Raw genomic sequence first — 16,313 nt, 5'->3', positions numbered from 1 at the left:
TTTGAATAATCACTCCTTAAACTTAATTACAGGGTAGTCTGAATCATAAAATCTACTACTTTTACCTCTCTTATTCTGTGAAATGGGTTGTCTGGTTCTGTATTATTCATGGGAGATCTACAGTAAGGAAAATTCAGTGAGGTTGATGAGCTTAAGAAATACGTGTCAATCATCTACTCTGGTGGAGGGAACAGCCTGTGCGAAAGCTTCAAGGCCAGACCAGACGCTGTAGGTTCCAGGAATAGTATGGAGGCCAGTGTGTGGGGGGGAGTGAGCGAGGAGGACAGTCGCAGCGGGGAGGGTCGGGGCGAGGAGCTGGGGTGTAGGTGTGTGGAGCCTTGTAGACCGTGTTGAGGATGTCTTCAGCAAAGCATGGACACGATTCGAGGCCCCGATGCCCACACGCCTGTGTGTGGTACGACCTGGCATCTTCACCTCATTGCAATACCAGCTTCTTTCTTCATTATCAGGTAGAAGTAACCCCTCTGTGGCCATTGCTACCGTGCTGTCCCAAGTCTCTCTCCTATCCCCCCCCCAAAAAAAAAAAGATAGAAAAGGGGAAATTTTTCTTCATGTTTCAAAACTGTGTATTTAAAAGCACAGTGCTAGTGGGCTCTCTTGTAAAAATGTACAGAAAATGAAGATTGGGCTTTTGCAAATTGAAACAGAAAACTATGGAAGGACCTCAAAAAGTATTCAGTTCTTCACTTCCGGCGGCAAACTTGTTCCCACAAAAAAAGTACATTTACGGAAACACACTATTTTAGATGGAAGATATTAACAAAGTCAAAACAGAGGGCATCCTGGGGTCGGTTTGTAACAGCAAGATGGCATGGACCTTTGCGCTTGCCTGATGGTAGTTTGCAAAGTAGGTCATTTTTTGAAGCACTGAATTCTGACCCCTGAGAGTTTGCGTGTGTGTCGATTTCTTGCTGAGTGGAACTTTTCTCTGCGTTCTCTCCCTGTGCCCTGTTCCTCCAGAAGTGCATCCGGGGACCCGAAAGAGAGAGACAAGGAAGAGGGGAAAGACCCCAAGCCACGCTCTCTGCGCTTCACCTGGAGCATGAAGACCACGAGCTCCATGGACCCCAATGACATGATGCGAGAGATCCGGAAAGTGTTAGATGCAAACAACTGCGATTACGAACAGAAGGAGAGGTTTTTGCTCTTCTGCGTCCACGGAGATGCCCGGCAGGACAGCCTCGTGCAGTGGGAGATGGAAGTGTGCAAACTGCCCCGGCTGTCGCTGAACGGGGTCCGCTTCAAGCGCATCTCTGGAACGTCGATTGCCTTTAAGAACATCGCATCTAAAATAGCCAATGAGCTCAAACTGTAAAGGACCTCCGCTTGGCAGGATCAGGGAAGACACATCCGAATGAGGTACAGTTCTCGAGTGTACTGGGTAATGCCTAACGCGATTGGCCTGTGAATCACCCATGTAGAATTTGCCCTTAACACGATAAGGTTATACATAGTTATGAACTGTAAAATTAAAGTCAGTATGAACTATAATAAATATCTGTAGCTAAAAAAAGTAGGTTCACATGTACAGGTAAGTATATTGTGTATTTCTGTTCATTTTCTGTTCATAGAGTTGTATAATAAAACAGATGATTGCTTCAAAACTTGTATAGTTGTCTAGATTTCTGCACATAAATGTGCGTTTGATGCTCTGAGTTGAAAATATTCTTCCCTGTTATTTACATTCTGGTGGGTTTTTAAAATTCTTACCTCCATCATGTAATTTTGAAGGTAATTGTGTCCAGAATTGAAAGTGCACAGAAGTAGTCTTTACGATTGTAGCATGGACTTTTAAAAAATTATTTTCAAGTCGTATTGAAATTGAAACCAGAAGCTGATCCCTAGATCGGCTTTATTCCACACAAAATTATTCCTGCTTATCTTTGCTCTTATCCTTGTTACCAGACAAGGTTTAGTTGAGAAGTTATGACATGTTTACAGTGTTGGCACTTAGAGTTTTTAAAATAGAGTCCATGAAAATAAGTTAAAGCTTTGCCTCGAGCTAACTAAGAAGTACTGAGGGGAAGTGAAAACCTACATCCAATGTCTTTTGAACTTGAAAGTGTTTTCTGACCCTCTGCTCCTCGTAGCAGCAAAATGAAAACGAATCAATCCCTTATCTGGCTAGTATAGCGCAATAGGTTTGCTGCCTTCCCAATATCGCAGTGTCCTTGTGGGAATATAATAATAGCGACTGTTTCATAGCACAACTCATCTTCCCAGTGTTGGTCAGTGCATCAGTTAGGAAATAATGCCACCTCAGGAATTCACTGGCATTGGGGACGTTTGCCTCCTTCGCCCTCATCCTCTCCATCCCCCCCCCCCCCCCCGACACAGTGGTATCTGTGAGTCCTTAGGAGACTGTGGAGCAAAATATACTATTTATAACAGCATATTTTTGATTTACGCTCATGTGGTTGTTCATTTGGTTCCCACGTAACCTCTCTGTTTTTACGATTTTGCCAGATTTCTTGTATTTATTCCACCTCGTTAGGCCTATAACGCGCGGCTTTGTAATCAGGCGTTTGCCTAGATTCCTTTCATAATGAATGATCCCTGCGATGTAAAACCACTAGTAAAGGTACATTTTAACACTCGTTACTTGATACGGAATTAGCCTTGGAGGTTGACTGTGCAATGTTATTGAATGTTGTAATGACTGTACTATCTTCCTACGGGCCCCCTCCGCACACTCCGGAGGCATAGAAAGTGTATTCAGATCTTCCGAGTCTGCAGAACACGACAGCTGTGATAAATACTGTAATTCCAACCTACATGAGACGGCTCTCGGTAGGGGACGTGCCATTCATTCCCGTGGCTTCCAGACTAGGGTGGGTTTTACCGTCTGTACTGGACTGTGATGCGGCTCTCTTCTGTACGGTTCTGTTCGAACACCAAGTGTATTTTTTTTTTTTTTGCCTTAGCCAAGGGTGGTGTTTGGAAAACAACTGTTTAGCCCCTTTTTAACCTCGTGTTCATTCCAGACAATTGATGCAAATTCCTCTCACTTCCACTGGTGCACACTGAAATTTTACTTGAACAGTTCTCATAATAAAGCACTCGTCTTTTGCTCTTTACCGGAATGTGGATGACCTGTTTTCTAGGACAGAAGAGGGGGTTTATATCGTGTCTTCTCCATTCTGTTGGCAGTGGGTGAAGCTACGTAGGTTTTCAGGATGTTGTAACAGCAAGAAAACGTTCATCTTTGTATAGCGGTTCCTGTTGTCTAAATGGTTTTATAAAAACAGACATCATGCCTTTTTCAACATAGGAACTGGTGTTTTTTATACTTTCTCTCTCTTCTGTGTTTGTGGGAAGGATATTTACTTCAATATTTTTTATGAACTAAAAATGAAATCTTGATAGTCACTATTATTTTTAAAATTAAAAAAAAATGTTTATTGTCGAAAGTATTACCTATGTCCCTTGGAGAGTCACTTGAGATTTTCAGTTTTATATATTCATAATAGCATACATTTTCTTGAAGATTTAGAAGAATTTTACAGTATGTTCGCATCAATAAATAACCAGTTTATGTTCACTGGCTATGTGATATCAGGGTGTCCTTGGTCTCTGTTTAAGTATTATTTGCTATAACATCCCTAATATTAAATTAGTTATTATGTAAAGACTGGGACACAGTAGTAAGTTGAAAAGTTAAAATTTGATAAATAAAATTAACTATGTTCCAGAATCTTAACCCAATCATATTCTCTAAGGTAGGATTTTACTTAAAATCCCAAAGGCCTTGTGATGAAGAGATTTTCACCGGCAGTACCATTTCCAGTGTGGGCAACCAAACTAGACATGAGTGAGGCACCAATTTACTGTAGATACGTGATTCCATTAGCACGTGTCAATTAATCAAGGTGGTCCCAGCCTCGATTCTTAACATATCTATTGAGGTACCGACTGCGTCTTTAAGAAATATAAAGGAATTGTCAAAGATGGTTCCTCTTCTCCAAGACTTTGGTTCATTCGGGAAGACCAAGTATAAACGCAAACAAAAAAACACACCCAACTAGGAAACCAGGAGAGCGTTCAAGCGAGCGCCAGCCACAGGTCCTCCCGGAGTGCGGAGCTAGGGGAGAGCCCTGTGTGGACTTGAGAAAGGAAGGCCTTCCGAGGGATGGCAAGGGTGGGTCAAGTGTAAGAGGGAGGCTGGGAAAGACCTTTTGGTGGAAGGAATACGTGAGAAGAGGCTTGACGTTAGTCATGGTGGTAAGACACGTGCCCGAAATGAACTACTTATTCTAGGGCAAGGGTGGGCAACCTTTTTGTGAGTGCGTGCCAAAACCAGCAAAATCTCTGACTCAGAATTCTTCTGCGTGCCAACCCTGATTTTTTGAGAACATGTTACGCCTACTTGATATCTCTTAAGGTGTACGTATGTGAAGAACCTTGAAGAAGTAATAAAATTCAAGTGACAAAAACACAGTATATGATGGTGAAAAATACATTTATTTTTTTAATGTATACATGTACACTGATGGTCCGACAGAAAACTTTATGACTCTGTTTGATATTATCAGTGGGACTTTGGCTGCTGCATCACTGATGACAGAGATTTCACATCAGGTTTCTATTTCGTGACCTTCAGAGAGATGCACGAGCTACTACTTTCATCCGTCAGGCTACTCCTATGACAAGACTTAACAAAATTCAAGTGACAAAAACACAGTATATGATGGTGAAAAATACATTTATTTTTTAATGTATACATGTACACTGCTAGCCCGACAGAAAACTTTATGACTCCGTTTGATATTATCAGTGGGACTTTGGCTGCTGTATCACTGATAAAAGAGATTTTACATCAGGTTTCTATTTCGTGACCTTCAGAGATATGCACGAGCTACTACTTTCATCCGTCAGGCTACTCCTATGACAAGACTTAACAAAATTCATCCCTGAGAACAAAGATTCACCATTGTAAATGGAAGATTATAAGAGAGGGTTTCGCGTGCCAGCAAAAGTTACTGGTGTGCCATGTTTGGCACGCGTGCCAGGGGTTGCCCACCCCTGTTCTAGGGCTTGCCAAGGTTCACACAGGTTAATAAGCAGATTACATAAAGCCCTGATTGGCAGCCTCGGCTTAGACTTGGAAACACGGCTCGGACCTGGAAACATGACACAGGCGATTCCTGCTGACGGCATTCAGGTATCTCTAGCATCAGTGTCCCCTCTGTTCCCTCTTCAATAAGACCATTCCCTTTTCCACTTCCCCTGTAGCTTTCTTGCAGCCTTTTTCTCCATCAAATGAAAAATACATTCTTTGCCGAAACCGGTTTGGCTCAGTGGATAGAGCGTCGGCCTGCGGACTGAAGGGTCCTGGGTTCGATTCCGGTCGAGGGCATGTGCCTGGGTTGCAGGCACATCCCTGGTGGGGGATGTGCAGGAGGCAGCTGATCGATGTTTCTCTCTCATCGATGTTTCTAACTCTATCTCTCTCCCTCTCTGTGAAAAATCAATAAAATATATTTTTTTTAAAAAAGAAAAATACATTCTGTTATTATTATTTGAAAATTAAATGGCCTCACAGTTGGCATATAACAGACATAATTTATTTTCTTCTCAGCTGTTTGTAAAGGTGCTGGGAAGGGTGAGCTGGTCCAAGCCCTTAGCTTCGGGGTTGAGTGCAGAATGAGCGGTAACGTTTCCTTTCTGTTAAACTATAGTCCTATTTGTGAAAAGGTTTTACTTAACTATGGACAGACATGACTCCAGACTGGGATATGGCTTCTCATTTTTAAATGTCTTCATTTTGTCTTCTCAGAACACCAGGGGACCCACGTGGCCTGAGAAACCATGTGGTTCACACCCTCATTTCTCTGCTGAGGAAACTGGGCTCAGAGATGGTGTAATTTGGTCTAAAGACTGGCCCAGCGAGGTTTTGCACCCCCCCCCCCCGTTTCTGGAACCCCAGCTTGCTGCGCTTCCCACTGTTTTCATCAACAACCATCCCCTTGGCCTTCCTCTTTGTGAACCCAGTTTTAGAAAGTTTGGTCTGTTGGGCAGCACTCTAATGGTGATGTGTTTGGCAGTCATAGATTCTGTTCAGTGTGAGACGTGCCTGCTATCAGACTGAATGGATAGAGTTCCAGCCAAAAGCACAGAAAGGCCACCATTTCTTCTAAACTTTTTTTAAAATATATTTTTATTGATTTCAGAGAGGAAGGGTGACGGGGGGCGGGGGGGGGGGGAGAGAGAAACATCAATGATGAAAGAGAATCATTGATCAGCTGCCTCCTGCAAGTCCCGTACTGGGGATCAAGCCTGCAACCTGGGCATGTGCCCTTGACCGGACTTGAACCCGGGACCCTTCAGTCTGCAGGCGGTCTCTCTGTCCACTGAGCCAAACCGGCCAGGGGTCTTCTAAACTTTTTGACACATGGAAATAGTTGTTGATTCCGGATATTACCAGACACAACCACAAGGGGGCAGAGAACCCCATCCAGTATGCATTGCTCAATCTTACCACCCACAATAGTTGGAACTCCGTGGACCTGTACATAAAACAGACACCCCACTGCACCCCAAAAGTGCTTGCTCTCGTGGCCCACGTTCACTGGATTAAAAGAATAGCACTTCTTCTGTCTACTCACGGATTTGAGGTTAATGTCCTTCAATGCTTCAGCGGATTTTGCACTTTGGGGGTTATTTAAATGACTTCCCATCCGACTGCAAAAGCAGCCAGTCCCATTCCATTGGACCCCTCATATCCAGATGTAGTGATTTCATAAGTTTTCTAGAACTGGTTGGAATTCCGCATTTTTCTCATTCTGTGCACATCTAGCAGGACCAAAGAACATAGAGAAAATTAAAATATTTGAAAATAATAATAGTCTTTTATAGCCATGTTCTTTTAATATCATACACGGATTTCTCTTAGAATACTGGGATGGACCAATGGCTTTTCATTGACTCAATTTATTTCCATTATTTGTAGTTATGAGTGCTTTTAGGGTGATCAGAATGTTACAATTTAGCCAAAGGAATCCTTTAACTGGCCCAGGTAGCCTTGTGTATATATGTTGTTTTGGAACACCCTATACATATACATATATGTATTAGAATATGCATATGTATATAAATATGTGTCAGGATGGAATACCATTGGCAAGGGCAAATATATACCATTGTAGATTTTTCAAGTTTTTTTTTTAATATATTTTATTGATTTCTTACAGAGAGAAAGGGAGAGAGAGTTAGAAACATTGATGAGAGAGAAACATCGATCAGCTGCCTCCTGCACACCCCCCACTGGGGATGTGCGCAACCCAGGTACATGCCCTTGACCGGAATCGAACCTGGGACCTTACAGTCCGCAGGCCAACGCTCTATCCACTGAGCCAAACCGGTTTCGGCGGATTTTTCAGGTTTTGTTAGAAATACTCTCTTGGCCCTGGCTGGGTAGCTCAGTTGGTTAGAGCGTCTTTCCACTGTGTCAGGGTTGTGGGTTCGATCTCTGGTCAGGGCACATACCAGAAGCAACCAGCGAGTGCATGGATGAGTGGAATAATGAAGCGCTGTTTTTCTCTCTCTCCCTTTCTCTCAAATCATTTTTTAAAATGTTAAACATACTCTTTTGACATATAAGGTCATATTTCTGACCTCGTTTCTCCATACAAATATTCTTCTATTCTCAATAGTATTAAGTGCACATAGCTCAGTCATTTTCCAAGTCTTCAAAGTCTTTTGGATAAACGAGAGAGAATCCGTTATATTGTGAAAGAATTCTTTTAAGCGTCAGAGATCCCACTTCGAAGCTTTATCCACAGGGGGCTTCTGGTTCTGCCTCCGATGGAAAATGATTCCAGAGACTCTGGGTCTGGGGAAAACACACCGAACCCATTCTTGGGTGGGAGGTGGGCGTCGCGGCTGCAGGGACAGCTGGAGGTGACGGAGTTCCAGGGAGGGCCAGCCTCACAGCTCACATTCCTGGACCAGGCACTGAGCTGGGGGGTGGGCAGAGGAGTGGCCTGGCCCCAGGAAGTGACTGTGGGGGACAGACGTGAGAAACAGTCACCTTTCAGTGACAGGACAGGAAGAACTCTCGTGCCCTCTTACTGTTTTGGCCGCAGAAGGGCCAGAACCCGCCCAGCTTGGGAGCTGAGACACATCATTTGAGGTCCATTTATTTCGTGGCAAGTGACATGGTTTGGAAGTTCACGGTGCATTCAGCCTTCGGGGGTGCATGGCCCTGACTCCTTGGGCCCGCAGGTCGGGGGGACGCCGGGAGGGTGGGCTGAGCTGAGCGCGGTCATCCCCAGCCCAGGCCTTGGTGGGGCCGCCGCCATCCCGGGCCCCACGGCCAGGGGGCGCTGCGCCCTCAGCTTCTCCCCCGCCCCGTCCGGCTGGGGTGGCGCCGCGGGCTGGGAGCAAAGGTTGGAGCCTTCACACCCGGACCTTCGCCGGCGGGCCGCGGCGTCATGACGGTGGGTGCCAGGCTCCGCGGGCGCCGGGGCCGAGGGCGAGGGCGGCGGGCGGGGGACGAGGAGCCCATCCTGGAGCAGCTGGAGCTGGGCGACTCGGCGGCCGAGAGCACCGCGCGCCCGGGGACCCAGAGGAGCGCACGGCGGGTGCACCTGGCCGTCCTCCCCGAGCGCTACGAGCCGCTGGAGGAGCCGGTGGCCCCGGTGCCGGAGGACAAGCCCAAGCGGAGGTACCGGCAGAAGCTGAAGAAGTACGGCAAGGTAGGCCCCCCCACTGCCCGGGATCGGGGTGCGGGGTGCGGGGTGCCGGGTGCGCCCGGGGCTTCCCGTGGGGAATGGATTCCCGTCCCCACCGTGTGCCTGCGCTCAGTCTCCTGGGCCCCCCACAGCCACCCTCTCTCCAGGAATCACTGCTTAGTCCCCCGAACCTTTCCTCTGTGACCTGGGAAAGGAAAGAAAAGTTTCGAGTAAGGATAGAAACTAAAGCCGAGGTGTCCCCAGGCGCCCATCCGCCAGCGCCCCGGCTGCTGGCTGCTTAGTGACAGGCCCAAGGGTCGCTCACCAAGCCGGTTCCCATCCTGAGTGTGTCTTACACGCCCTTGTGGGCTGGGCAGGTGGGGATACTGAGGCCTGGGCGCAGGCAGGTGCCTGTAGAAGTTGACCCAGGTGCAAAGTATGGACTTGCAGGCCAGTGGATCCGTTTCTGGCAACATCCTCCCCAGGATAGTCCAGCTGAGAATTGAGTTCTTGGCCCAGATATTCCCAAGGTTATGTCAAGGGCCTGGGAGCTGGACAAAGACACAAATATGCACCTGTAAACATACTGCCATTGGCCCTGGGGGTGGAGGCCGAGGGGAGAGGTTGAGAGAGAGAAGATGAAAGAGATATGGATGTGAAAGTCGGATAAAATGCCAGCTTCCTCCTTGGGATCTGTCTGGAAGCATTCGAAGCTACTGCTGCCCCTGCTCCCTGGGGCTGGACACAGCGCCCAGAAGAAAAATCACAGATGCAGCGTCCATTGTGGCCAAAGGCCAAAGGCCCCGTCTCCTTTATCATCCGGGTTCCTTTGCCCTGCGGCGGCCCTTATCCTACCTGAAACCAGCCAGTCCCCATTCCCGGAATCTTAGGTGTATCATCCTCCCTGAAGGCATGTCAGCAGCTTCGGGCGCAGTCTGCCAGCAGGCAGTTATAAACACGTGAATAAATACCATAAAGCGGGACTCACAGACTTGGAGTCCTGCCAGGACTCGCTAACCATTTGCTCCCTGGTTCTGGCTGAGCCCAGGAAGCCATCGTTGCTCTCGGCAAACGGCGAGCGGATCAGGGGCACATCTCAGCTCAGGTGCTGGCTCAGAAGGTGCTGCTGGGGTCCTCATTATGTGCCAGGCATCGTGCTAAGCACTAGAGACACAAAAACGGGGGCCCTGCTCACGTCTGACCTTTTCAGTGAAAGATGAACTGAGATCACCTAATGAGGGTGCAGAGCGTGTGTGAGTGTGTGTGTGTGTGTGTGTGTGTGTGTGTGTGTGTGTGTGTGAAAGAAAAAGGTACGGCCCTGACCGGTTTGGCTCAGTGGATAGAGCGTCAGCCTGCGGACTCAAGGGTCCCAGGTTCGATTCCGGTCAAGGGCATGTACCTTGGTTGCGGGCACATCCCCAGTTAGGGGGTGTGCAGGAGGCAGCTGATCGATGTTTCTCTCTCATCGATGTTTCTGGCTCATTTGTTGATCATCAACCTATGAACCAGGGGGTCACGGTTCGATTCCCAGTCAGGGCACATGCCCGGGTTGCAGGCTCGCTCCCAGTGGAGGGTGTGCGGGAGGCAGCCAATCAATGATTCTCTCTCCTCATTGATGTTTCTATCTCTCTCCCCCTCTCCCTTCCTCTCTGAAATCAATAACAATATATTTTTTTAAAAAAGAAAGGAAGTACAGCCCAGTCCTCACCCTTTAGGAGTTTGTAACTGTGTCTGAAATGCTGACTTCTCTGGATGAGGCCATCAGAGCCTTTAAGGCAGGGGTCCTCAAACTTTTTAAACAGGGGGCCAGTTCACTGTCCCTCAGACCGTTGGAGGGCCGGACTATAGTTTAAAAAAAAAACAACTATGAACAAATTCCTATGCACACTGCACATACCTTATTTTGAAGTAAAAAAACAAAACGGGAACAAATACAATATTTGTATTTGCATGTGGCCCGCGGGCCGTAGTTTGAGGACCCCTGCTTTAAGGCGACAAATGTGTGGGTTGGTCAGGGCTCTGTCCTGCTGGTAGAGAGAGGACAGGGCGGGCGCTGGGATAAGGTGATAGAGGAAACCTTGACCCAGCCTTCAGATGAACTGGAACAGAAGAGGAGTCAGTTTTGGTTAAAAATAAATAAATAAATAAAACAAAACCGGTTTGGTTTCTGAGCCAGCAGCCCCTCTGCTGTCCCCAAGATCTCGGAATGATCTGGAAACATGAGGAGCTTGAAAGCACTTTGCACGGTGGTGACATCTGTCCTGAGTCCCCCCCATGTTCCTGGGCTGGGGGTGGGTGTGAGACAAACACGGTCACTTGCTAAGGTGCCCCCAGGGGGATGTGGCCCTCGTGCAGAAGTCGCCTGACCCAATTCTTCGCTTTTGTCTTGATTCCTAAAAATAGAACGTTGGGAAGGCCATCGCCAAAGGCTGCCACTACGTGGTCATCGGCCTGCAGGGCTTTGCCGCCGCCTACTCGGCGCCGTTCGCCGTGTCCACCACCATGGCGTCCGTTGTCCGCTAGTGGGAGCCGCGAGGGCCCGGCGCCTGCAGAACCACGGGGGCCTCTGCCCTGGGAGCCCTGCAAATCCGGAGCATCGCGGACTCAAAACCACAAAATACCTGGAAGAAAAACAGTCTTTCCCGTTCTAATCGGATGCGTGCTGTGAATGGGTCCTCTCTGCCCGTCTGCTGAGCTTTCTCACGCCTCTCTCTCTCTCTTGGACTCGGGTGGCTCCGCTGGACAGCCCCTCAGAGAATTAGGCTGATGTTGGTTTGGGGTCGGAGTTCAGTTTGCTCACCCTGGAGCCTGGCAGGGCTGGCTGGTGCGGAGGCAAAGCCTCACTGAGTGGGAGCACCGTGGTGACGATGGGGAGGAGGGCTTGTACCTGGAGTGAGAGAATTTGCTACGTTCTGCTACGTTCTCCCGGGCAGGTCGCAGGCCTCCAGGCGCTCACAGCCCTCCGCAGCCCAGTTTGCTCCTGCAGTCAGGGCCCCCCATCTCCTCCTCCGCCCTTTGTCGCCAGGAGTTTAAGTTCGGGCTTGAGAAGAAGGAAGTGACATCTCTGTGAACGCCACGACACTTGGGAGCCGGGTTAAAGATGCGTCGTGACTGTGTAAAGTAGATCAACGCTTGTCGTTGTCAGAGTGACATGAAGGTGCAGGGGGGTGAGGGGAGGAGGAAGGGCAAGTTCAGGTGCAGGTGCGTGGTGGGAAAGGGTGGTGAGGGGGTGCTCCTGGGCGCTGGCCAGACACACCTGCACGCATGTGGCTGGCCTGACTCGGGCGCCAGCAGCATCAGCTCAGCGTCTCTGGGCCAAGCCATCGGAGGGAGCGTTGTCTTGGGAGCGAAGGAGATGCTACATCTGGGAATGAAAGCGTAGGCTTCAGAGAAGGAACCGGTAAGTAGGAGACAGGCACGGAAAGGAAGTAGAAACAGGACCAGAAGGAGGTTGGAGTAGAGAAGGGGAGAGTCAGGACCCAGATCTGGGTTCTGGGCTTTGGGAAATCTTCGCTGGGCTGGGCCCGGGAAGCTTGATGGCTTCTGAGCTCACGTTGTCTGCCTTGGTGGCATCCTTCCCTCTTCCGTGCTGCCCACTCTGACCACATCTCACCTGGACTCAAAGGTTAGGGTGAGCGTGGTCCCGACACCCCCCAGCATGACCCAGTGACTGATTGGACCCCTGGAGAGGGAGGTGGAAGAAAGAGGAGGTCCCTCACCCCGTGCCCTCGGCCAGTTCCACCACTGGCCACTGTCCTGACTTTGTTTCCGGAATCTCTGAAAGTCCAAAGTAGTTATTGCTGTGGGATCAGTGGCAACACCTACCTGTTGTTGCCCCTAGAAGTTTCCAGGCCATGCAAAGGAGGCCCCAATGCTCACATTTCACGCCCAACCAAGTAGCACTGTGGAGTGGAGAAGGTGGGAAGACAGACAGACGGACAGAAAAGGAAAGGGGTGGGAAGCTAAGACTTGGAGGCTCATGGTGAGTGGAACTTGGATCCAATTCCAGCATCCCTAGTGTCTGTGAGGACAAGAGAAAACAGATGCTCTTGTTCAAGCCCAAAGGATGAAAGTTGATCATGGCACGTTTTCACACATTAAGAAATTATGGCATGCCTGGCCCCACTGGGAGCTGGGGGGGTGGGGGGAGGGGGGGAAGGAGGGGATGGACGGAAGGATGGGCGGATGGACGATGAATGGGGAAGAAAAAGCAAAGCAGTGTTTAGTGGGAGAGTTGAGCCTGCTGATCCTGGGAAGGAACATGGGAGGGAGGGAGGGAGGGAGTGAGTGGGCTGGGGTGCTGGGAGTGGTCCAGGGATGCTGAGACACCCACTGGGTCCCTGAGGAAATGGAAAGTGAAAGGCGACCCAGGAAGGACAAGAGCTATGGAGGCCTGTGTGAGAAGACCTTCCCCATCTTGCGCCGCCCCTCACCCCCCCCCCCCACCCCCGTCACCCTCATTTTAGAGACGCCATCAGACCAAGTTCCTTTGGCTCTGAACTTCGGGAAGTCTGGTTAGGAATTAACCCAGGAATTCCAAAAGTCGAAACCTCACAGGAACTGTGCCCGGCGCCGGATTCCTGAGTCAGAAGATGAACTTCAGACTCGCTCAGCCTGAGTTCTCCCGACTCCCTGACTCCCCGTGCTGCCCAAGACCTTTTACGCCTTTTCTTTCTCTTCAGTTTCTTTCAAATACCAGGCCCGCACCCCACTGAGAATGGGGTGTTTTGTATCCCGATCTTGCCGGATTATGTAAATAAAAACCCCAGTTGGTTTAATTTTCTGCGCATGAAGATGTTTTTGCCCCTCGCTTTCTGGCCTTTGCATTAGTGTGATGCCCACAGCGGCCAGCCATGGCGGGCCGAGGACTGCACACGGCAGGTGAGGGCCAGTCAGGGACCAGCCCGGTGCCTTTCTGGCCCAGGCCCTGACTCACCTGGTGCTCTGGTTGGCTCTCAAAGGTGGGGCCATTCTCTAGAATTTTCTAGAAGCCCAGCAGGATGGGTTTCAGGGTGCAGGAGCCTCAGCTCATGCATTTGTGAAAAATGAAAATGTCCTTGCCTGGCCCGTGTGGCTCAGTGGCTGAGCGTTGACCTGTGAACTAGGAGGTCACAGGTCACAGTTCTATCCCAGGTCAAGGGCACATGCCCGGGCTGTGGGCTCCATCCCCAGTGTGGGGCGTGCAGGAGGCAGCTGATCAATGATTCTCATCATTGATGTTTCTACCTCTCTCCTCCTTTCCTCTCTCTGAAATCATTAAAAACATATTTTAAAAAAATATATTTTATTTGATTTCAGAGAGGAACAGAGAGAGAAAAAAACATCAACAGTGTCTATTGTTGAGAGAGGGGCAACTTCTTTGTTTTCTTTCTTTTTAAAAAATATGTTTTTATTGATTTTAGGGAGAGAGAAAGGGAGAGGGGGAGAGAAACATGAATGTGAGAGCAGAACATGTATCGACTGCCTTCTGTACGCCCCCTGCCCCACTGGGGATGGAGCCCACAACCTGGGCATGTGTCCTGTCCGGGAATCGAACAGGTGACCTCTTGGTGCATGGGAGGAACGGCCCCTGCCTGGGGTGATGGGAGGGGATGGGTCCCCAGAGCCTATGGAGAAAACAGAAGTGACGGGGTTGGCCGAGGTGGGTGCAGGGGTGAGGGAAAGCGAGGAATCAGAATTCCCTCCGATTCTGGCCGGAGCAACAGAGAAGGCACTAGCTGGGGGGAGGAACGGAAGGAAGAAGGCAGAAGACTTTCCAGCTCAAGGCCAAGGATGTTGGATTTGTACAATGCCTGTCTGCTGGGCCAGAAATATCATGTGCGAAAGAAATACCAAGACCTGGGCTTGCTGCTGCAGCCACGGGATTTCCTGAGCCATTGTTACCGTTTTTACCTTGGAGCCTGGGCAGTGCCTTGACTGGCCTGGTCCCTGACCTTGGCTGCTTGGGGGAGGCTGGGACTTGCCGGGCACTCCCCTTGGCCTCTCCTGGCATTGGAGGCCACTGAACGCTGGACACATTCGGCCCTGGGGGCAGGGGCGCGTGAGGCAGGGCTGGGGGGGGGGGGGACGCTCACCCTGCAGCAGGGAAATCCAGGCCGTTAGATGTTTCTTTTGTGGACGAAAGGGGCCACGTGCTGACCTGACAAGCTCAGGGAGGCCTGGATGGCAGGTTTGCAAACTCAGAGACTTAAAGTCACCACAAAGGATGGTCTGAAATTAAACTTTAACTAAAAGCAGTTTTGGTGGGCAGTTACATCCTGGGCCGGTATCTTCACTGACAAGGTCAACCTTTACCTTAACTGAGCCTATCTGTCTTTTTGCATCTATGATAACACACCCTTGAAATGTCTGGGTAACTTGTAACTTCCCTTTTTCTGGAGCCCCTGGGGCACAACCAAATGTGCTGGGCGCCAGGACAGATACCACAAATTCCTTCCTTATCATGTTGATTGATCCTGCACCCACCTAAGTATGTGCCCATCATTTTACTTGTTATCCAATCCCAGGGGTCTCCCCCACTTGCTTTATTCCTCCTCCTTAATCTATCACCAATGAATTTCACGTAACCCACCCATGTCCCTCCTTTGATTGTAAATGTATAAATACAATGTAACCCCGCCATTCTCCGGAGCATTATCTCAATTCGCTGAGGTTCTGCTTCCCGGCATATGTCGACAGTTTGGCTCAAATAAACTCACAAAAATTCTTTACAGGTTTCAGTGGTTTTTACGTTAACACTTTTCTACGCGTGCCTTGATCCTCAGCACAAGCCATTGACACGAGTGTCATGGTCCCCACTGCTGAAACGGGGGGGTGGGGGGGGGAGGCCTCTCGTGCACGGAGCCTTGCAGGGCGCAGCTCAAGCCCTGCAGATTCCAACCCCACCCTCGGTCTCGCTTTTCTTCTCCTCCACCCTTCCCTCCTCCCCGCTATCTAACCAGGTTGTCTGTGTTTTTGGTTTTTTGTGGTTTTTTAAAGATATTTTATTTATTTTTGTTAATCCTCGCCCGAGGATATTTTCCCATTGGTTTTTAGGGGGAGTGGAAGAGAGAGGGAAAGACAGAGAGAGAAACATCCATGTGAGAGGAACACATGGACTGGATGCCTCCCGTAGGAGCCCTGACCAGGACCCGGGGCCCCGGAGGAGCGTGCAACCCCGAGGTACGTGCCCTTGACCTGAATGGAACCCAGACCCTTTGGTCCGGAGGCCGGCGTGCTATCCACTGAGCCACACCGGCCAGGGCTGTTCAGGTGATCTTTACACTAGACTTTGTGCGGCTTCTCCAACCACAGTTGGCCCAAACTATGAGGAGGACTCCCTGGAATTCCCTCTCCCTGGGCAACGTGGGCAGCTTCCTACCCACATTCAAGACGGTCAAGGCTTGGGCCGGTTAGGAAATCGACAGGATGACAGGGCCGGGGAAATGGAGGTTATTTTGTGAGGAACGTGGGCGAGGAGACACTCTGTTTAATTCTATTTTCGTGGGGTTGGAGGCCCTCCCAGCAGGCAAGGACATTCTCTCCCTCCCCTGACACCTATCGGGGTCCAGTCCTTCCTCCTCCTCCTCCTCTCTGAGCTCACGCAGGCGGCGCTGAGATGAAAGGCCAAGGAAAACAAGG

General features: G+C 49.6%; 2 protein-coding genes across 3 annotated transcripts in view; both read left to right on the top strand.

Annotated features, from left to right (window-relative positions):
• Positions 1 to 3,098, top strand: part of MARK1 (microtubule affinity regulating kinase 1) — a 56,683-nt gene extending 53,585 nt beyond the window's left edge. For both annotated transcript variants that reach the window (XM_059677725.1, XM_059677724.1), the window contains one exon: positions 982 to 3,098. In XM_059677725.1, coding sequence (XP_059533708.1) covers positions 982 to 1,336 — 355 coding nt within the window. In that variant the 3' untranslated portion in view covers positions 1,337 to 3,098. The remainder of the gene's footprint in view (positions 1 to 981) is intronic.
• Positions 3,099 to 8,395: 5,297 nt separating this feature from the next.
• On the top strand, positions 8,396 to 13,471 carry C20H1orf115 (chromosome 20 C1orf115 homolog). Its single transcript, XM_059677778.1, has 2 exons — positions 8,396 to 8,717; positions 11,097 to 13,471. The coding sequence occupies exons 1-2, from the start codon at positions 8,454 to 8,456 to the stop codon at positions 11,214 to 11,216; spliced, it is 384 nt and encodes a 127-aa protein (XP_059533761.1). The 5' UTR covers positions 8,396 to 8,453; the 3' UTR covers positions 11,217 to 13,471.
• Positions 13,472 to 16,313: the final 2,842 nt, after the last annotated feature.

This window comes from Myotis daubentonii, chromosome 20, assembly GCF_963259705.1.
Source record: "Myotis daubentonii chromosome 20, mMyoDau2.1, whole genome shotgun sequence".
Lineage (NCBI taxonomy): Eukaryota > Metazoa > Chordata > Mammalia > Chiroptera > Vespertilionidae > Myotis > Myotis daubentonii.
Note: the sequence above shows the minus strand (reverse complement) of the source record. Positions and strands in the feature narration are given on the sequence as shown.

Excerpts from the sequence above, each read along its gene's own strand:
- C20H1orf115 (XM_059677778.1), top strand. The coding sequence starts at position 8,454 with ATGACGGTGGGTGCCAGGCTCCGCGGGCGCCGGGGCCGAGGGCGAGGG. Across the intron at positions 8,718-11,096 it reads AGCTGAAGAAGTACGGCAAG|AACGTTGGGAAGGCCATCGC; the intron begins GTAGGCCCCCCC and ends TCCTAAAAATAG.